Source organism: Denticeps clupeoides, chromosome 19 (assembly GCF_900700375.1).
Source record: "Denticeps clupeoides chromosome 19, fDenClu1.1, whole genome shotgun sequence".
Classification (NCBI taxonomy): Eukaryota; Metazoa; Chordata; class Actinopteri; order Clupeiformes; family Denticipitidae; genus Denticeps; species Denticeps clupeoides.
The window spans coordinates 17,252,885-17,274,298 of record NC_041725.1 but is presented as its reverse complement, the minus strand read 5'-3'; the positions used below and the strand labels follow the sequence as shown (position 1 = coordinate 17,274,298).

The 21,414-nt window shown below is 51.2% G+C and overlaps 1 protein-coding gene across 5 annotated transcripts in view; it reads left to right on the top strand.

Annotated features, from left to right (window-relative positions):
* shroom2a (shroom family member 2a) overlaps positions 1–21,408 on the top strand; it is a 28,957-nt gene extending 7,549 nt beyond the window's left edge. The window contains exons 2-12 of one of the 5 annotated variants that reach the window (XM_028961630.1): positions 1,652–1,800; positions 9,738–9,839; positions 10,312–10,329; positions 10,758–10,880; positions 11,014–13,303; positions 13,981–14,042; positions 18,004–18,492; positions 18,608–19,087; positions 19,205–19,370; positions 19,850–20,122; positions 20,918–21,407. In XM_028961630.1, the coding sequence (XP_028817463.1) occupies positions 1,652–1,800; positions 9,738–9,839; positions 10,312–10,329; positions 10,758–10,880; positions 11,014–13,303; positions 13,981–14,042; positions 18,004–18,492; positions 18,608–19,087; positions 19,205–19,370; positions 19,850–20,122; positions 20,918–21,190 (4,425 nt within the window). In that variant the 3' untranslated portion in view covers positions 21,191–21,407. Of the gene's footprint in view, positions 1–1,651; positions 1,801–6,957; positions 7,318–9,737; positions 9,840–10,311; positions 10,330–10,757; positions 10,881–11,013; positions 13,304–13,980; positions 14,043–18,003; positions 18,493–18,607; positions 19,088–19,204; positions 19,371–19,849; positions 20,123–20,917 lie in introns of those variants that run through there. The other 4 variants (XM_028961634.1, XM_028961632.1, XM_028961631.1 and 1 more) reach the window with 4 other exon arrangements.
* Positions 21,409–21,414: the final 6 nt, after the last annotated feature.

The window sequence follows — 21,414 nt, the reverse complement described above, 5'->3', positions numbered from 1 at the left end:
GGCATTTCGAAACGAAGCTCTCTGCGAACCACAGCTCCGGATGTTCCGGAGCCCTGCTGGTTCAGGAATAATAAATGTGGATCAGGTCCGTGTGTGAGCCTCAACGCGAGGACGGCCTGGGGGTGGTCCCGTTCCCTCGTTACGAAGGGTTAAGTGCTGCTGTTGAACTGTCCTGGGGGGTTAAAGCAGGGTGGAGCTGCACAAGGCACACGGTGGACCAGGGTTAGGTGTTCCACTTTAATTCGCCGAAGCAGAATTAATGTATGTCGTATGTAAATTTTATTTTATTTTATTTTTTTTTGAGAATTACCCTTACTTTATTCCATGCTTTCCCATTCTCCCCGGAACGATGTCCTCCCCTCCCCTCTCCTCTCGTCTCCGGCTGACGTGCTGCTCACTCGTCCAGATCTGCTCTTTATGAGGGGTAATAAAGAGGGGATGGGATGTGAACTCTAACGTCAGGGAGGTTAACGCATCGGCGGTGATGCTCGTCTCGCTTCCCAGTGACAACGTCAACGGTAATAGTGTAAACGTCATTTTATTGAAGTGCTGCACAGTTTTGACAACCATTATGCATTGAAATATTTAAGCACCGTCCCCACACGCTGCTCCCCAGGCGCCTGTCATGGCTGCCCACTGCTCACCAAGGGTGATGGGTTAAAAGCAGAGGACACATTTCATGGTGTTACCGTGTGCTGTGCTGCAGCGTATCACAATGGCAATCACTTCACCCAGATGCTCCTTTCTGAGAACAATGTCTCAGATCTTTAGGATACGTTGGTCCGTCGTGATTTAGATGTATGTGAATGTCAACGTATCCGCTACGGGTTTTCTGTCTAATCGCTGAATCAAAAATGTTCTGTGATGCTTCTTACATTATAAAATTTGGCATAAATTGAAAACAAAAACTGGCTATTAATTGAAACGTAATTGTAATTCGTTGCGAGTTGAGATGAAACAAGTGAAGATGCACGGCTCTGAACTGCTGACGTTGTGTAACCCCACAAAGGGGCATCATGGGTAGTCCAGAGGCCCGACCTTTCACCCTTGCCTGCGCAGTTGACCTCACAAGTGCCTGGTTTTCTGGGTCGTTTGCGTGGCAGTGGGGTGATGTCATCGAGCTTTGTTTTTCGGGCACGTCACCGTGTCCACCAGCGCATCTCTGTTTTCTCAGGTGTCCTGAACCCCCCCTCTGGTGTTTCTGTTTCTGCCACACGAACACAATGCGGCTCGTTGCCGCGCGCTTGATTCCGGGAAGCCCCGCCCCCGCCGGGCCCTGGTAGCCGCACCTTCAGCCGCACGTCCATCGGACCTTCTTTACAACTGAGTTTCAGGGTCCGGACCCCCAGCGCGTTCCTCTGCATTTAAAACGGGTAGAAGGTCCACCGGCCGCTCCGGTTCCCATTGCCTCCAGGAGCCCTGACGTCGGCAGGAACGGCGTTTGCCGGAGCGTTCCGTGTTTGTTTGCTGGCGCTGTATCAGTGTTCCGGCTGCAGATAGAGCTCGGCGGTGTTTGCGTTTCTTGGGATTAGGGCGGTTACTGTGTAACCCGCACGCCGCCACCTCAGACGGGTTCGGCCCGGCCAGGCCCATGTGTGCGCGGGGCGGGGCGTGTGTTGTGTCTGCGTGCTAAACCCCGTCTGCCTTGCAGGTGGAGGACGGCAGTAAGGCGGCGGCCGTCCGGCTGCAGACCGGGGACGAGCTCGTCTGCATCAACCGCCACCAACTCACCGGCTACCGACAGGAGGCCATCTGCCTGGTCAAGGGGTCCCACAAGACGCTGACGCTGGTGGTCAAAAGGTAGGAACCCTCGCACGCTTCTTTTTAGGTCTTGTAGGGGCGTTGGCTGTTACGCCGAATGGGAGCGGGGGATTCCTCTCTACCGCGAGTGCACCGGGCCGGACGTTCTGTTTATGTCTCTAGTCAGACCAAAGACATTCCCTGATCTCTTAAACCAAGGTGCGGAATGTCTTAACTTTGTTGGTGAGGCCGCTGGGTCCCGGCCGAGATATGAATGCCCGAACACACTCATGGAAGGGCTCACCTGGTTTCCACGGTGATGTTTGAAACCGCGACGACCCGCCAGCCGCCTCCACCTGTCTGCGGGCGGAGAGCGGTGTGCAGCAGACGCCAGGTCCCACCGTCTGTGGGTGGCCGCCTGACGGTCCCGTTTGGTGAGCTTGTTCCGGAGCTGAGAAAAGGGATGCACCCTTTACATCAATTGTAATATAAATGTAATGAATCTTAGTCATCTGTTGGGTGTGTGGGTGTGTATATAAATACACACACACACACACACACACACACACACTCATACACACCCGCCCATCAGATTCATTTTACCCCCTCAGCTTTTTAACAAGGCCCAAGCTTTTCCCAACAAGTGTGGGTTGGAACAGAGACTCGTGTGTAAATCCACGATTCTTCACTGGCCTCTCCGTTTCATTTCAGTCGGATGTGCTGTATCCTTAACTTTATTTTGCTCCGTACGGCTACCTTTTCATCAGCACAAATAAAGCTGGTGGTAAAAGTGGAACCGTTCCAGTACAAGTATTCGGTTCTTGGCTGATTGGCTGGATCTGGATCAGATGAGTACCATTGTGTACTGTGCATGCAAAGTCTGACAATCTTATATAGAAAGTCTTATAATCAAGTCATTTCTGCTAATTTACAATTAATTGACAGGATAATTCCTATAATTCAGGTAATTATGCAGATATGATAAGTTGAGGAATGGGTCTGGTTGGAAGATTCCGGACCGTGGGCTCTCATGCCATGGCGAGCGGGGGGTAGAGGCGCTTTGCATGGCTGCCCTGCAGATGTTGTCATTCAAATCTGTCGCAGTGGCAGGCACTTCCTGCTTTCCTTCTCTGTGTTTGTATACTTTACAGTGATATATATACACACACACACACACACACACACACACACACACTTTCTATGAATAAGAGTTTTCTGTGGTGTCAATTCCACCAGGCTACTACCATCCTATGATGAATGTAAAGATGGGAAAGTGATTGTTTGTTTTTGTCATTGTGAAACACTGCAGCTCTGCACACGGTGACTCAACAAAACGTGTCCTCTGCATTTAACCAGTGGTAAGGGACCTTGATCAAGGGGACCCTATTGGCACCATGGCGGTTTGTGATTTGAACCGGCAACCTTCCGGGTTCAGGTCCGCTTCCTTACCTACCAGGCCCCCACTGCCCATAATGGGGTTGCTCTTCAAAATAATAATGTATTTAACGGTTGGGCTCGTAGCTTCACATAATTTGCATATACAAAGTGATTCATTCATTATGAATGAAAAATAGTCGTCGTCCCCTTGATTCATTGTGTGGCAGCATATATCACATATAATTTGTGACATTTTTTACATTCCTACCCTACACAGTAAGCTGTCTGTTGTCTCATTTAAACCAATGTCAATTATAAACTCTTCACTTTTTCCGTGCTGTCGGTGACCCCATGACCCTTGAGTCACCTCCCCTCTCCTAAAGCAGGAATGCTGCTCTGCTGAGGTGACGCAGCCCGCGTGAAATGTTTACAGAAGAGCCCCGCTCCAACTCCACCTCCGGCATCAGTTTCTAGAAGTTACCTAGGAATGTCGAGCTGGAAGACGGCGATGTAGTCGCGCACGTCCCCCCGCCGTGATTATACCATCTGCGCGAATGGTCTCGGCAAGCGACCATTTCACTAAGCCACAAAGAGGCGGGCTGCGTCGGAAGTAGAATACCGAGGCCAGATAAGGGGTCATTACCGAGCCACAGTGGTGGGCGGGGCCGCGAAGCCGCCTCCCCCGCAGTCTGCAGCGGGCAGGAGGTGCAAATGAGGCCGTAAAAGCCAGGACACCGCCACGTAAATGTAGCGGTCTGTCCTGCTGCCCCATCTCGCTTATATCATCCGGGTCAGAGGTCATTCTTATGATCCTTGTTGTCGCCTCTAGGCCCCCTGCGCGGCCGCCTGTACCCCCCCAGCGCCTGTGTCCCCGCCTGGACATTTACAGCATTTACCAGACGCTCTTATCCAGAGCGACTTACAACCAGTAGTTACAGGGACAGTCCCCCCCTGGAGACACTCAGGGTTAATTGTCTTGCTCAGGGACACGATGGTAGTAAGTGGGATTTGAACCCGGGTCTTCTGGGTCATAGGCGAGTGTGTTACCTGCTAGGCTACTACCAGAACCCCGGGGGCGGCCGGTTCTAGTTTCCATTGGTGGATTTTGAATCTGGTGGGCGTGAGATCTGGGGAAGGAGGACGTTCTCAACCTGCTGGTGTCTGGATCCAGGCTTTTGAAGTCCCTCTCCCACTCTCTGCTTTGCATATGTGACTGTGCTCACACACACACACACACACACAGCTCATATGAAGAGCAGATGGGTGTGGCACAGTCTGGGAACAGCAGCATGCTCACCCTACCGGTCTACGTGCCCAGGAACCTGTATGCCCTGTAAACGTATCGAATCCTCATTCCATCGTCCCACCGTCACATCCTGGTTGGACTGGTGGCGTCACCCCGTGGAGAGCTGGTTACGTCCTGCTAACCAGCGGGGCTGACGCAGGAGCGAGCAGCAGAACAATAAAATGTTCTTATCATGGCGATAGCGTCCATATCTCCGCCCTGCTGATAAACGCATGGATACGTCTTGCCCAGTAGCAGCCAAGCACCGCCATGGATCAATATTCACAGTAGTGATCCGTAATGAGGAGTAAGAGGCTCTGTTTACATCACGAACGGGAATTCCCGGGGGTCAGTATGGAATATGGTAATACGAGACTGGTCGACCGGCGCTGGTCACATGACACTCTTTTGATGGATGACCGAAATTCCCAGTAGCGAAGTGGCCCGCTGCTTCCAGTTCTTCCAGTTTCTGGTTCTGTGTCGCCTGTGGTTCTTCTGGTAGATACCTGTTAGATCTGGAGAACGTCACTCTTCTGCACCAAACATGAGGACTTCTGTTGTTATTCCACCTTCGCTCTGATGCTTCTTAATCACTGCCATCTAGTGGTGGGACACGTCCTGCCAGGCCGCAGTCAGAACCGGGTTCCCTGGTGCCGACGAGCCAGATGTCACGATTCCCACCTCTGATGTACAGATCTGATCAGATAAGGTCAGATTGTTCTCTAAGGAAGTATGTATCCAAAAAAATGCAGATATTTCACCAAATATCTTTTCCATTATTGAGACTCCATATTGAGCGGCGTGACTGTGGATATTGATTGTGAGCGTTTGGTCGGGTTTTGCTGGATATTACCCACTTTCCACCCGGCTCCCGTGGCGATTCACCGTCGTCATGACACCTGTTGCGTCATCCGCCGAGAGCGAGGGCTCCTGGGTAAAGAGCGACTATTCATTCTGGATTTTGTAACGGGACATTTTTAGAGAATAAATGTTTTGTTGTGTGCACAGTGGCTGACCGATTCCTCAGCCAACATCAGTCCAACCTGATGTTGGATTCATAATTAGTCTCGCGTTGATGCTTCTGGGACACGCCCTGTGCGTTTGTGGCCTTTAAATGTCACTTCCGTGTCTGCAGAGCACCTCGGTGGTCAGGTGGGAGTTTTTCCTCCTCCACGGATCTCACGATTTGATTATCGACGCAGCCCATACATTTTCTCGAGATGTTTTCAGACACTTTTTTTGATTCGCTGCAATGAGCGGGAAAACTGTCGCCGCTCAGTCCACGCCGACCTGACGCCACGGACTTCCGGGGAAAAAAAATAAAAAATCTACAGCTGCTTTCAGACCGAACCGGAGTTTCACGCTTCTTAAATAAACGGCGAGTTGAGCTGAATGTGCCGCGCTCACCGTGGCGTGGGTTTTTTTCCAAAACTCCCGGTAAGAAGTCTGGTTGTAGATCTCTGGACACTCAAGAGACTGATTAAAATGAGATTTTCCCCCGTTCCCGCTCTGTGTGTACCCCGATCAGGCCGCCACGGTCACCGCCGGCACTGCTTTTTAAACCACCAAGCAGCGTCATCATGACGTGATCGAATTAAGTTCTGCACTGCGTGGCGATGCATCGATGATGAGCCCCATCGATGGCCACCCCCTAGTGTCCCGGTCCTGTTCCGCAGGAATGTGGCCGTCGTTACGGTGGCTCGTGCCGTGACTGGCCCGATCGTGGAGGCAGCTGAAGAAAGGCCTTTGTCAGACCCCCCCAGACGGCGGGCCGGTCAGCCGGGGGACCATATGCTGCCCTACATTTTTCTGCTCTCGGTGTGTAGAGTTACGCATTTACGGATTCTGGAACGGCGTCTGCATTAACACGGATGCAGCGTATATCTCCCCCCTGTCTGGAAGGTGGCGTCCACCGGCTCCACAAACAATTTCCGTAATCTGCTCGCCACCAGGCCGCTTGTCCGGGTGCCGGGACGGCGCTTTGTAGGTCAGGGTGCCATCTCGGTCTGCTGGGTTTTTACTGGCGTTACATTTCACGGATTTTTACTGAATATTGACCTCTTCAGCAGAACAAAACAATAACCCACTGTGGGGTTTCAATGGGAAAATAACTGGAAATAACCGACTAGCTTATCTATAAATTGTCATTATCTGCATAATAATCCAAAAACTTTTTTTTTTTTTTTTTTTTTTTTTTAATACAAAAAAAACCTGAAAAACATGTTTACAGTACTCACATTTTTTTCCCAACAGAATCGGAATCATGTTCATAAGCAAAATGTATGTAAAAGTGATTGGTTGTAGAACTGATTGATTGTAGGATATCTGACCCATAACAACCAACAATAGTTTTTAGGGGGAAATGTAGAGTTTTCCAGACTGTGATCACAGGAACATTATTCTGCTGATACATATTAAAATTATTGTTATATATTTCGTTTATAAATTTATCGTTATTGAGGCCTCGTGCACCACGTGCTGCTTTTGAAACCAGAGCGCCTTAGACCTCGGTAGAAATCAACCTGTTGCCATAGAGATGCAAGAAAGGCGAGTCGCCACACAACGGGAGACGGGGAGGGCGGGCCGGCGCTGCTCAATACCTCATTAGCATGCGAGGCCTCGGCCAATCGGAGCGCAGCTGGCGCCGGGCTCCTTCAAGGGGGCCAGCCGTCCTCGTCCCCCGTCCTCTGCCTTCCCACCCGCTCCCGCTTCGACCCGCGGGCAGGCCTGGCCCGGCCGCGGCGCATTCGAGAAGTTCTGATCACGCCGCTGGTGGCTCCGGTGCAGCCTGAGGAAAGCCCTGGGGCTCTGGGACTGGTTGCCGGTTCTTCTTCTTCTTCTTTCTCCTCCTCCTCTTCCTCCTCCCTCTTCTTCCTGAGGCACTGGCGTGTGACGCTGCCGCCCCCGGCAGCCCGGTGAGTTGCTCGGTTCAGTCTCTGTTGCGTCTGCTCGTCTGTTTTGTCTGGTCGCACGGTGCTGCAGATCAGGTTGCAGTGCCTGCTGTCTGTTTCGTCATGTTTGACGTTGCACCTGTTGCATGAAACTTTTTTTTTTTTGGACTGAGCCACCGTAAAACAGATTTTTATTTTATTTTATTATAAAACAGAGGAAAACTGAGGCTATGAACCCTCTGGATTACATTTATCATCCACCCCCGTCGCTTTTCAGTGCCGGTTGGTTTGTTTTTTCGAAAGTGCCTGCAGTTAGAAAGGCTGGAGGGCCCAGCCCCCAGCATGCACTGCACAGTGCCGCCATATCTGCGCCGGCCCAGCTGTATCCCTGACAATACGGCCGACAACAACAGGATGATTTGCATGCGAATGCAGGGCGACATATGTGGCTTCCACTGAGGCGCCTTAAAGCTGGGCTCTGGACAAGCAGCCAGGAAAAGGACTGAAATGGCGTTCCACTTTCCAGTTCTGTATATTAAATAAGCTCGTAATAAAAGACCAATCGGGGATAAATTTTTTTTTTTTTTTGCTTTTTAAATAAATAAATAAATAAATAAATAAAATGGGTCCAGATTGATTACAGGAGGGCATTTAAAGTGTCACTACTGCAGTGCAGTTTTTATTCACTCAACTGTGTTCAATCCATGAGATTGGAATAAAACCCAACCCTTCATGTGTAGGCAGAGCATTTACCGATTGGCCACGGCATTCACAATAATTAATGTGTAGTTATAGCGTAATTTTTAACATATCATTTGGCCTTTTACCAGTTTCTCCAGCCTTCAGTCCACAAACCTTAACAGAATAATCATTGTGTTGCTAAATAACCTTTGACCTGATTCCTCAGGCAGAGAAAGTGCATTTTCTTCAGTGTTCTGCTCTTGGTCTGTAATTAGGCTCCGCTAATAAATGAATGATGTTAATGAGTGTTGCAAGTGCCGTCCTGTTGGCTTAGCATGCTTGGGTTCATTGAAGGACGTGAGGGAGGTTGACTGGTGGTGGGAAGACCCCCCATGAACAATGAGCCTAATCAGCACCTTCCCCCAGTTCAGTAAGAGCGGACCGGGGTGACCATACTGGACAAGATGGCAGGAGTTTGTACCAAATATTGATGCGGTTTGACTTCAGCTTCCCATCAGTCACAGTTTATGTGGTTGTGTTGTCAAGACAGCATTTGTTTGGTACAAAAAAAAAAAAAGTGGTAGTAGCCTAGTGGGTTAGACACACACCTATGAACCAGAAGACCCGGGTTCGAATCCCACTTACTACCATTGTGTCCCTGAGCAAGACACTTAACCCTAAATTGCTCCAGGGAGACTGTCCCTGTAACTACTGATTGTAAGTCGCTCTGGATAAGGGCGTCTGATAAATGCTGTAAATGTAAATGTAAGTGAAAATGCAGAATTATGTACTTGACCAGTAGGTGGCGGTGTAACTTTACCATTCAGACGCACCATAAAATACAACCACGAATCGTCGTCCAAACAGTCTCATTTCTAGAGGTTAGTAGTGACGAGATACATTTACCTTTTTGGAAAATAAAAAATAAAAAAATTACAATGTCATACATTTTACTTGAGTACATTTGAGACTTAGAAACTCGACTCTTACTTCGCTACATTTAGCAACACTTGACTTGTACTTTTTTCTTTTTTTTTTTTTTTTACCATTTCGTTAAATGGCGCCATAAGCGAAGTAGACCGCTATAGATTTTCTGTAGCAGAACGAGTTCACGTTATAGTTTAGCTGTTTTTATATCAAAGCTAACACATATAATTAGCATCTATAAGATCATTTTTACACTCAGATTTAGTCCATTAATCAATACAAATGTGAATACAGGGTTTCTAAAAAATGAATGAGATATTACAATACAACAGTTACTCGGTACTTGAGTCGTCTTATCATTACCATCTTTTGTAGAGTAACGCTTGAGAGGTTTGTGGCTGCTCTCCTCACCTCTGGTCATTTCAGAATTCGCAGAAATTGGAATATTTCTCCCATTCTGTAAACGGTCGTGATCGTTCTCATGGTCCACAGTCCCCATGTACGGTTCACTGTAGCTGAAGCAGCCCTCTTCCTGGCCAGCTGATCTGGTTCCGTGGGAGATCCCCCTGGGGAGCATCTGGCTTGGCACGGTGAACTCTTCTGCAGTGTATGGCCTGAAGGTGGTGCCCTTGCATCACCCCCGAAATGCTCCCGTCAGCGCAAGGCGCAGCTATCGTGTTCTGTGTGCGTCTGTGCAGTAGATTAGCTCGTGTCTCAAGTTGTGTACCTGTCTGCGTGTCGTTTTCTTTGTCCCGCCTGTGCACACACTTCACTTCAGGAATGCCGAGTGTGTCCCTGTTCGCTCAGCATCTCTGTTCCTCCCCCTTCTAACCCAGGAAGATGAAAATGGTGGATATTGTAGCACAGAAAGTGCCTTCAGAGAGTGACGTGCATGTGGCCAGGAGCTTTCTCACCAAGATTTTGCGAAGCTCAATGAGGTATGCTACCTAAGAACCCGACCCGGTCCAGCCCATCCCATTACTGTTGCCATCCATGTAGATCTGAAGACGTGGGTCTGTCCTGTGATGTCGTCTGTTACGTTCCAGCACTCATCTTTTCCTACAGTCTGTGCCATCTCTGTGCCCCAGTTTCTACGTTTTCTGCCACCTCCTTTTTTCCATTTCTGTTGCCCATAATAAATGGTTTTGTGTGTTTTTTTTTTTTTTTCTTCTTCTTCTACTTTCTCAATGTCAGCAGCTAGACTCTTTACTTCTCAGACTAGGGTTTGAAAAGCCAGATGATATCGCTCCAGGGAAGAAAAAACGTTATACAAATGCAATAAGGTTAACGACATAACAAGCGGAGTGTGTTCCTTCACGTGATTGGTGTTTGCATGCATCATAAGGAAGCCGTTTCCGATCCAAGTTTGAGTTTTTATTTCTTCATCTTTTCCCCCAACATGCATTGCAGAAAGAATCGCTTCAAAGGGTATGTTTTTATAGGCTGTGTGTAGAGGACTGTTAACTTGTGGTTTGTGGAATAAAGTAAAAAAACATATATATCCCAAAAACTTCACAATAATCTAAAATGATTTAGGAAGCAGTAAAATATGACCGCTGGTTTTCTGAATATGTATTTTACTATTAGTTACTAATCGTTATGGATTGTTATTAACCCAGTCGTTACACTCATCATGTCTGTTAATCCTGCAATAAAACATGTTTAGACAATATTCTGGTTTCTTTGTTAATGCTAAATAAGCAGTTAATTACAGCCTGTGATCGTGTTCTGATGGTGTGTTAATTAGCTCTGTTGTGTTTTTTTTTTTTTTTGTCGTTCTGTCGAGGTAGATATCCCACAAGGCAATGCTCTCTCACCGAGTTCCCCGTCACGTGCATTCCTCTTTCTCCCCCCAGGAGGAACGAGTCCGTAAGCAGGCCACACTCGTGGCACTCAACCAAGTTCACCGACGGCCAATCAGAAGTGGCCAAAGCGCAGGCCACACCCTCGCCAGTGTGGCAAACAAGATATGATGCAAGGTGACTTGTGGCCTGGAGGGATATTATTATAATAATCCCCTGTGTCAGGCATTGTACAACTTTGTTGATTTAATAGTTTTGTATGGTTTAAGAGGGGAAAAAAAATACATTATTTTGCTTGTTTGCTCTTTAGTTCCTCCTCGACTGATCTGTCAAGTGCCTGGGACCAGACAAACCTGTGTCGAGTGTCGGACCAGTTCAGCTCCCTGGGCAGCATGGACAGCTTAGACCACGCCTCTCACCCGTACCCATCAGGGCGTCTCTCTCCGGGGAAGTCCAACGACGACAAACGGGACTCCGCCTACAGCTCGTTCTCCACCAGCTCGGGCACCCCGGACTACACGCTGTCCAGGAGCAACGCCGCCTCCACCGAGAACGTCCTCGGCAAGGTCAACCAGTGGGACTCGGCCGGCAGACACAGCAATGGCAGACACGGCCAGGACGAGCGCCCCGCCTACCTGCAGTTGCCGACCGAGGAGCAGCCCGGTTCCAGGCACTCCAGCTCCAGCAGGACCAGCTTCGGGCCCGTGTGGCACGTGCCAGACAAGAGGAGGAAGTCCGCCCCGTCCCCTCCTCCTCCTCCGCCCCCAGCGCGCAGCGACAGTTTTGCAGCAATAAAGGTCCACGAGAAGGGGCTGGTTATTCCCTACCCAGACGGGCCGGGTTCACACCAAAGCGGCGAGAAAGGCCCCGAGGCGCGACGTGGTGCCAATCCTCCGCCGAAGCACGATGGCGTCGGTCCTTCCATTTCTAACGACGTCTATATTCAGCAGCCAGACAAGAGGTACTCCTCCTCCAGCGCCCACCAGACGTACCATCAGCGGCAGTACAGCGACGAGAGCACCTTCCCGGGCCCCGCCAGGGGCGGATACGCGCCCAAGCCAGCCGGCGCCGGCGGCTACTACAGCAGCATGCAGGAACTGCCCACTCAGTTCTACGGACACAACCTGGGGAGGACGTCCAGCGCTTCCCACTCCACCCCCACCATCGACCAGAATCCGGACAGCGGAGACCATAACCGGTACTACCGCGTCACCCCCCAGGCCTCGGTTTCCCAGGCCTCGGTGCTGAAAGTGGAGGACTGGAAGGGTGGCGCCGAAGACCGGAGTTCGTTCGACGCTCAAGGGCTTACCAAGCCCAGGTATTCTGCTGCTCAGGTCCCACCGCACGTCCCAAACGACCGGGACGGAGATGTCCTACGTCCCGAGTATCTTCCTGCAGCCCCACTTGAAGCCTCTACAGCCACGCTGTACTTCGAGCAGGTCGGTGGCCACAGGAGGAACAGTGGATCCCACGTAGACAGTTATTACCTGAGCTATCCGCCAAGTAAGCAGGCCGAACAGAGGAGGAGCGTTGGGTCCTTACCTCCTAAGGAGCCGTCCCAGGGAGAGGGACAGATATGTCCCCAGAAAACCCCCATGCTGCATTCCCTCTCACAGCTGAGCCAGGACGTGGAGCAGGATAACCCGTCCGGAGCCGCGGGCCTGGCCCAGGAGACCCTGGACCAGCTGAGCGGCAAGCAGGTGAGGCGCAACGATCGGTTTGCCACAACCCTGCGGAGCGAGATCCAGATGAAACGGGCCCAGCTGCAGAAGAGCCGGAGCGCCGCGGCCCTGAGTGACACGGCCGAGGGGGAGGAGGAGGCCCCAGGGAACCTCGCCTCCCCCTCCGAAGGCTCCTTCACCACCACCTACAAGGACCACCTGAAGGAGGCGCAGGCTCGAGTCCTGAAAGCCACGTCCTTCAAGAGGAGAGACTTGGAGCCTTTGTTGCCCGAGTACCCTGAATTCCCAGTGGGGTACCCGCCCCCTTTCGCGTCTCGAAAGGACAGCCTTCCCCTGTCCAGTGTGTCCGAGGCTCCTCAGGACAAGCCAATGTCACGCATTGGCAGCCGAAAGCGCATCCCAGCTGAGAAGAAGGTGCGGTCCTTCTCCGAGCCGGACATGATCCATGAAGTCGGGGTGAATGGTCGGCCTCCTCCTCCCGACAGCGCTTCCTCCTTGGTGGACCGTCGGAAGTTCTTTGAAGCAACGGGGAAACCTGCCTTTCCCAAGCCCGTTCCAAAGCACGTCAAGAAGAATGTGTCTGTGGAGCATAGGGTGAGCCAACCTTTGGCGATTCCCCAATCCGGGCCATCTGAGGAAGCCCTCCGAGAGGATAAGGCCTACGAATGCGACCCTGGAGCAGGCCAGCAGGCCCCCAACTCCATAACCAAAGATGCCCTCCTGGAGCAGCAGAGACTGGGAACCTTTGCCGAGTATGAGGCCCAGTGGAACGTCCAGAGGAAAGCACCAGAGTCCAGGTCCTCAGGGAGGTGTCAGTCCGCTGACAACATCCTCGACCCAGGTGGGCCGGACCGAAGCAGACAGTCCTACGTCCATGAGCGATCGCGCTCGTCTCCTTCTGCCGATTTCTACGGACAGGTCAGAGCTCGTTTTGTATCTAAGCAGCAGCACAGCCAGGGATAGATAGAGATACACACACACACACACACACACACACACACACATACAGGGTGGGCCATTTATATGGATACACCTTAATAAAATGGGAATGGTTGGTGACATTGAACACATTTTATAAGTGGTCAGAAACTTGTAAATAACTCATGAACTTTAAAACCAAGCACACCATTGTTTTTCTTGTGAAAATACCAATAAATCTGATGTCACATGACCCTCTTCCTATTGAAAAAAGTAAAGTTAGATCCAAGATGACCGACTTCAAAATGGCCACTATGCTCACCACCCATCTTGAAAAGTTTGCCCCCTCACATATACTAATGTGCCACAAACAGGACGTAAATATCACCAACCGTTCCCATTTTATTAAGGTGCATCAATATAAATGGCCACCCTGTATATTCACATGAACTTTCGAGGTGCAGTTTAAGCCATGTTTAGACAGGTAGGCCATATCATGTGAGTAATGGGTGCGTAAAAGAAGCCAAGTCAAACATTAATCAGTATACACATATAAAGACACACCCTCAGTTGCAGCGAGACACCGAGACAAACTGGCAGGCAGTGACGGCGAGGACGGGAGCACTGAGACGTAGGCATTAAAATTGGACCGCATGTGTGTTTTACCTACTTTCCAGAACGTCCCGGAACACGGCGGGACGTCCCACGAGCGCTCGGAGGAGGATGCGTCCGGAAAAAGGTCAGGGCTTTCTGATATTATTAATGCGTTGCCACATTCTCAGACGGCCGTTTCCGTTTCTACTCTTCCTGCTCGCTCTCGACGAGCCTTTCCAGCTCACGCCAGGCTGGGTGAACCCTGGGCGGGGCAGTGAGTGATGCTCAGCGTGAAGTTAGGGGGGGGGGTCAGGGAACAGTGCCCTCTTTCTGGCCGTTCTGGCGGCAGTGGCGTAGCGGCCCAGCTCTGACTCTGCACGTTGGTTGGGTTTTACATGGGAAGACGCGTCCTGCCAGATGAAAGAGGAAGTCTCGAGTCAGCTCGCTCTTTCATAAATCGAATCGTGCCACTGAGCCAAATTTTCATATTTGCTATTTGAATCGCAAAAGAGTATTAAATTGTACTCATTATTTCTCATTAGTTGAACACAACAGACCGTAAATCTTCTCTGTCCCTCCAGCATTGCGAACCGCCACGATGATCACATGCCTGTCGTACAGAGGGCTGTTTTCACCGCATAATGCAACGCTTTCCTATCTGTGCATGTTTAGCGATGGAAAGAAAGGGTATTTGTGGCACTGGATATAAATAATGCATAAGCGTACAGCAGCTGGCGTCCGGTGCCTTTTTCCAACGCATGATGATCCCGATCATCAGTAGATGTTGGAGAAGTCCTCGCTGGAAGCTCCCACATGACCGCGTCTCGTTTTTTCCCTCGGTCTCTTTACAGAAGATAATCCTGCATCTCCATATTACTTGCATAAGCAAAACAAACACAAAAACGTACCGAGGGATGACATTTTGCCAAATTTTATGGGAGAACCAAAAAAAAAAACGTATTTTGTATGGTGTGGATGGATGACCGTATACATGGTGACCAATATTAGTCTAAAGTGCCTTTTTTTTGTGTGATCAGTGTTACGTATGTTTGTTTTTTTGTTTAATAACTCCCATCCATCGTCGGTAGAAGGATCTAGAGCTTCCATTTGATCTGTACACCTCGATTTCACCCAAAATGTCACTTATGTCCTCATGGTTCTACATTTGCAGCATTTTCAGACACTCTTATCCCAGAGCGACTTGTGGACGTAATTTGTGGTAGTAGCCTAGTGAGCAACACACTCGTCTATGAACCAAAAGTCCCAGGTTCGAACCCCACTCGCTACCATTGTGTCCCTGAGCCAGACGCTTAAGCCTGAGTGTCTCCAGGGGGGGACTGTCCCTGTAACTACTGATTGTTAGGCACACCAAATAAGGGCATCTGATGCTGTAAATGTAGGTGCTTTAAAACGTCCATTCTTGAAACCCCTCGTTTGGTTCCCTAGATGCCTGATCTATAAATACTGATCCATAAATACCATTAATATACGTAAGATGCCTTTTTAAATCGAAGTATTTGCTAAAAAGGAAGGTTTTTATCTTGCGTTTGAAGATCTTTAGTGACTCGGCCGTTTGAACATCTTGTGGAAGTTCATTCCAAGACAGAGAAGAGTCTAGATGACTGCTCTCCTCGTACCTGGAGAGATGGTGGTACCGGTGCTGCGGGATCGTGGAGATCGAGGCGCAGAGCCCGGAGGGACGAGCGCGTCGGCGAACGCTATAATAACGATCATCTGAATTTGTATTATGCGGTGACGGGGGCAGTGGAAGGAGCCCGGTGGCGGCATTGTCACCGTACACTCTCTGGGCGGGGCGTTTCACGTTGTGCTCACTTCAGATTACACTGTTTGCTTTGTTTTAGTGTGATCAGATAGATGTTAATTGTCTCTTGAGTTGACGTGTTGCTGCACGCTGCTGTGAAAACGCACGATGTTGGTGTGGTGTCGTCTGTTGCAGGCATGTTTTGGGTTGGTCCCGTCTTCGTCTCGACGCTCCGTCGAGTGTAATAAGCACGTCTCTGTCTGAGCCCTGCGTCCATCTTTTTAAGCTTCTAAATTGCCTCCTATTGAATGAAGTCAAGTCGTGACTCAAATTACACGCGGTGCACGCTCAGCCGAAAGCCTTAAATACAGTGAGGAGCGAAACAAAGGCCGTCCTGTAGGCCCCTCCCACCTGTCACACACCTCCGGTGGGGGTTGGGGGGCTTGTGCGATCGGCCTCGCGGCTCGACCGGTTCTCCCGGTGCCGCCGGGGCAGAGCCCTCAGCGCCGAGACGGGGCCGTCTCACCAGGGCCGAGCTCCGGGGCGAGTCCGGGTAGGGGTGGGAGCCTCGGGCAGCGAGTTCCGACGGGGTGAGTTCCCACGCGGCTTCTTCCGATGGTTTTAGGTGGCCGGATGTTGGACGTGAGGCTGAACGGCGTCAACGGGGTTAACGTCTCGGACTCCTAATGACCCGTTTACAGTGATGTGCCGCCTGCCGCGTGGACGGCCAATTGCAGGCTGCAGGTAGACACGCCCCGACACACCTGTGGAACCACCGTCGTCTCACAGTTGTGGACGTTCAGCCAAGACCAGACGATCTTGTAATTATTAGATTACCTGTCAACTTTTAACTCTTGCCCAGTGGAACTTACAGTACTATTCTATCTGTTATCAACCCAATATATTGGATAAAATATATACCATTTACATTAGCATTTATCAGACGCCCTTATCCAGAGCGACTTACAGTCAGTAGTTACAGGGACAGCCCCCCCCTGAAGACACTCAGGGTTAAGTGTCTTGCTCAGGGACACGATGGTAGTAAGTGGGGTTTGAACCTGGGTCTTCTGGTTCATAGGCGAGTGTGTTACCCGCTAGGCTACTACCACCCAGTAGTGACAGGGACAGTCCCCCCTGGAGACACTCAGGGTTAAGTGTCTTGCTCAGGGACACAATGGTAGTAAGTGGGGTTTGAACCTGGGTCTTCTGGTTCATAGGTGAGTGTGTTACCCGCTAGGCTACCACCACCCTGTACTACCACCTTGCTAAGATTTTGCAGGAGTTGAAATTATTGCACCGACATTTTATTACAATTTGTGTAGTTTTTGGAATAAAAAAAAAAAAGTCGACTAAAGTGGTGGTGGTAGCCTAGCGGGTAACACACTCGCCTATGAACCAGAAGACCCAGGTTCAAATCCCAATTACTACCATTGTGTCCCTGAGCAAGACACTTAACCCTAAATTTCTCCAGGGGGGGGGACTGTCCCTGTCACTACTGATAGTAAGTTGCTCTGGATAAGGGCGTCTGGTAAATGCTGTAAATGTAAATGTTAATTAATACTTTACCGGTCAGAACAGTAGGAGGTACTGGTTAAATAAGTTAAGATAAAATAATTACTGTAGGGTCAGCAAGCCAAGTTACAAGTCGAGGAACGAAGACGTTTAATTCGTTCTTGATCCGTACTTTTGTTCACTTTTTTTTTCTCGCTGTAATTTAGCTTTTTTTTTGTGTTTCTGGTCCCCACATCTTCTGAGGTCCCCTCTCTCTCTGTGTCTCACAATTTTCTCTTGTGTATTTTCTCCCTTCTTTCCGGTCATTTCACCTCATTTTCTTTTTATCTTCCCCCATGTCGGTTCTGCATCATTACCTTCCGTCTTCCATCTGGCCGGGAATGCGAGTGGCGCGGCGGCGGCGCCCCCGGATCCTCACAAATGGATCCTTTGAGCTCCGTCACCTCGCGCTGCCACTGTTAAGGCTGTAGGATATCCCAGAATACCCTGCAGTCAGCCATTAATGATCACAGTGGCCTTTTGAACAGCGTACCGGACAACGGGCCTTTTGTCCCGCCCCCCGCGCCGCCGGCCATAAATTGAAATTCATTGACGGCGTGGAGTTTCTACGGAATGCGGGCAGAACAGAGCGCGGATTCGGACCTTTCCTCTCATGGCTGGATGGTGGGAAGAGAATTATGGTGTCGTGGGGCCTGGCAGAACACGATGTAAACCAGATTTGAAATTACAGTGTGAGCGTGGCAGCGCCGGGGTGTGTCCGGGATGGAGAGAGTGTGTGTGTGTGTGTGTGTTTGTGTGTGTGTATAAGCAAAGTCTTTATTGTCTCTGACAGAGGACACAGAGTGAAAGAGGATCCACCGCCGCCCGAACATTTCCCAGAGCCGCCTACTCATCCGGTGACAGGGGAAAATCCAGTCACCAGGGCGTGGCCTGCGGACCCTGCACCGCAGCACCCGGACCACCACTGGACGAAGGGACCAGAGTCGCTGAGACCTGCCCCGCCCCACCTGGACAAAAACCCCTCTCGGGACTCCCTGTCTGCCCCGGAGGGCGGAGCCTCATCCGAGAAACCAGGTCCTGCTTCCGTCCCCAGCTCCTTTCCACAGAGAGACTCCGGTTGGAGCAGAGGGTCAAAGAGGGAGGACAAGGAGGAGGAGCAGCTGGAGGCGGAGTCCGCCCCCCCTCCCGCACCTCTGACCCCGCCGCAGCCGGGTCGGACCAAGCCCACCATGGAGGGCCAGCGCTCGCCGTCGCCCCAGTTCGCTCCCCAGAGGCTGACGGACAAGCCCCCCGTCTCCCTGCAGGACGAAGCGCCTGGCAGGTACATTTATCCTCGGGACAGGGACAGGGTCCGTCTCCGTCACGGCGGAGTCGGGGGGTCAGGAGACGCTCCTCTTGTCCCTCTGGCTGAACAATGTGTTGCTGTGATGTTGCAGGATGGAGACGCTGAATGAGGTCACCGCTACCGCCACGGTGAAGAAGGTGCCCATTAAAATAGTCCACGCAGAGAGCGAGACGGAGAAGGAGAGCCGGCAGTACCTCCACACGATCGGCGGCGAGGACGTCCCAGAGCCCAGCGTGGCCCACCTCGCCAGCCTGGCCGGTCCGGACCTGTCCTCGTCCCCCTTCTGCGCCTACTCCAGACCCCGGGAGCCGGATGCCCCGCCCGCCGAACCTCAGGGCAACAGCACCGGTGCCCGTCTGCGTTTCGAGGAGGAAGAGAAGAGGGAGGAGCTTGCCCGCAACATCATCGGCAAGGACAAGTCGTTGGCGGACATCCTGGATCGTAGCAAGATGAAGACCACCATGGACCTGATGGAGGGCATCTTTCCCCAGGGGGAGCAGCTGCTGGAGGGGGCTCACCAGCGCAGGAAGGCGGCGCCCAAACAGGCATCTCCCCGCGGCGCAGAGGAACGGTCAGAACGGTTTTCGTACTTGTAAGATAACGAGGCGCCATCTGCTGGCCGAGGGGGGAACAGCAGCTTTCACACGTTTCATGTTCGTCGTTTGTGTCTCTCCGTTACCGGCTGCAGAAAAGAGGAGGACAGCCAGGCGGCGGCTGTCGCCCTGGTGACCAACTCCACCTACTACAGCACCTCGGCGCCAAAGGCGGAGCTTCTGAATAAGATGAAGGACATGCAGCAGGACGAGGAGCAGGACTCTGAGGACGAGCTGGACCACGACCTGGCCAACAAGAAGGTGCTGAGCGTTCGCCGGTCTCACGATTAGATAACGGCTACGATCATTTCTTTCTACATTACTTCACATTGCTTTCAAATTCGTCAGTGAGATGAGAGCCAAAGGCATTTTTCTGTCATTCAATGCGTCATACAGGCGCTTTCGGTCATTTTCTTGCCGTAAATTTCAGTATCTAGATGAAAGTTAAGCCAGTGAAGTCAAGTTGAACGCCAGTGAACCAGCAATCAAACAAAGCGCAGCAAAAACACGTATGGCGTTCAGGGGGCGTTCATTTCTAACGTCCTTGTGGACGAGGCCGAACTGCTCCCCGGAGCGGCGCTGTACTCAGGTCCGGCCTCCACGGCTACTACTTTGAACTACTTTTAACTTGAGTTCACCAGAAAATCACCGCTCAGCGCAATTGTGAAACCATCAATCATGCTCTTCGAGGTTTCTTTCAACACGCCTCGTCGTTCCTGATCTCTGCTTTCCGCCGACAGCACGAGCTGATCGACAGCCTGAGCAGGAAGCTGCAGGTGCTGCGGGAGGCGCGGGAGAGCCTGCAGGAGGACGTGCAGGACAACAACACGCTGGGCGAGGAGGTGGAAGTCACAGTCAAGGACGTTTGCAAACCCAACGAGCTGGAGAAGTTCCGCATGTTCGTGGGAGACCTGGACAAGGTGGTCAGCCTGCTGCTGTCCCTCTCCGGACGCCTGGCCCGGGTGGAGAATGCCCTCAACAGCCTGGAGGAGGACGTGTCACCGGACGAGAGGGTGAGGGCAGCTTGCATGTTCAGATCTTTCTGAATGCGTTCAAATCCCACTTACTACCATCGTGTCCCTGAGCAAGACACTTAACCCTGAGTGTCTCTGGGGGGGGACGACTGTCTCTGTAACTACTGATTGTAAGGCGCACTGGATAAGGCCGTCTGGTAAATGCTGTAAATGTCTTTCCGAAATTCACCCTTGGTTTACAGCCACTTTCATCCAGTCCCACAATGAGATTTCCCAGGACGCACCGTTTCACCGTCTGTAGCTTTAAATGCTAATGAGAAGGAGAGCGGCCTGTAGAAGTTGAGGGGACATTCGCGGAAATGACGTCATCAACACTTCCTGTTTGCCGCAGAGAGGAAGTCGTGTTGACGTTTTTCCTGAAAAAATAAAATGAGTCTCGCATGGCCGAACAAAACAAATACATTTTTACATCCAGCCACCGAGCAAGTGCGGTGCTTCGCACGTACGGAAGCCATGACAGGTGGCGATAATGTTCTGGTGGAGGGGCGGGAAATTCTGTGGGTGGAAACAGCATGAAACTTTCCCACTGTGACGACGTAAGGGGACGAATTCCAGATCCGTCTGAGCTGCCGCTCTCTGCACGGCGAAGCAGAACGACCAAAACACTCTTTACACCAATCGCCATTTCAGAACTCGTATTAATGTTAAATAATGTCGCACAAAGTCACATTTTCATGTCGTGGGACCGTTAACCCTGTATTATTTATTGGGATCTTTGATTGGTTTGCTATAAATGCTGCCCTCTGACCTCTGAACTTTGCCTCTGCCCTGCAGCGGACCCTGCAGGAGAAACGCAAGCTGCTGATCCGACAGCACGAGGACGCCAAGGAGCTGAAGGAGAACCTGGACCGGCGCGAGCGCGTCGTCTTTGACATCCTGGCCAGCCACCTGGAGGAGGAGCGGCTGGCCGACTACGAGCACTTTGTCAAGATGAAGTCGGCCCTCATCATCGAGCAGCGCAAGCTGGAGGACAAGATCAAGCTGGGGGAGGAGCAGCTCAAGTGTCTGATGGACAGCCTGCCGCTGGACCAGAGACTGCCCATCTGAGGCCACTCCCCCGCTGACCACTGATAGTACTGACCGCGAGGCCACTCTGTGACCACTAGATGGCGACGCAGCGACACCAGCCTCTCTGTGGACGTTTCTTTTTTTTCGGCTCACACAGTCTAATGTAGTCATTTTATTTCTCTCTCTCTCCCCCACACACCCTTCAAATTAAGCCAATTAATGACCCTGAACTTGTGTGGGTGTCTCATCATGTCTTAAAATGT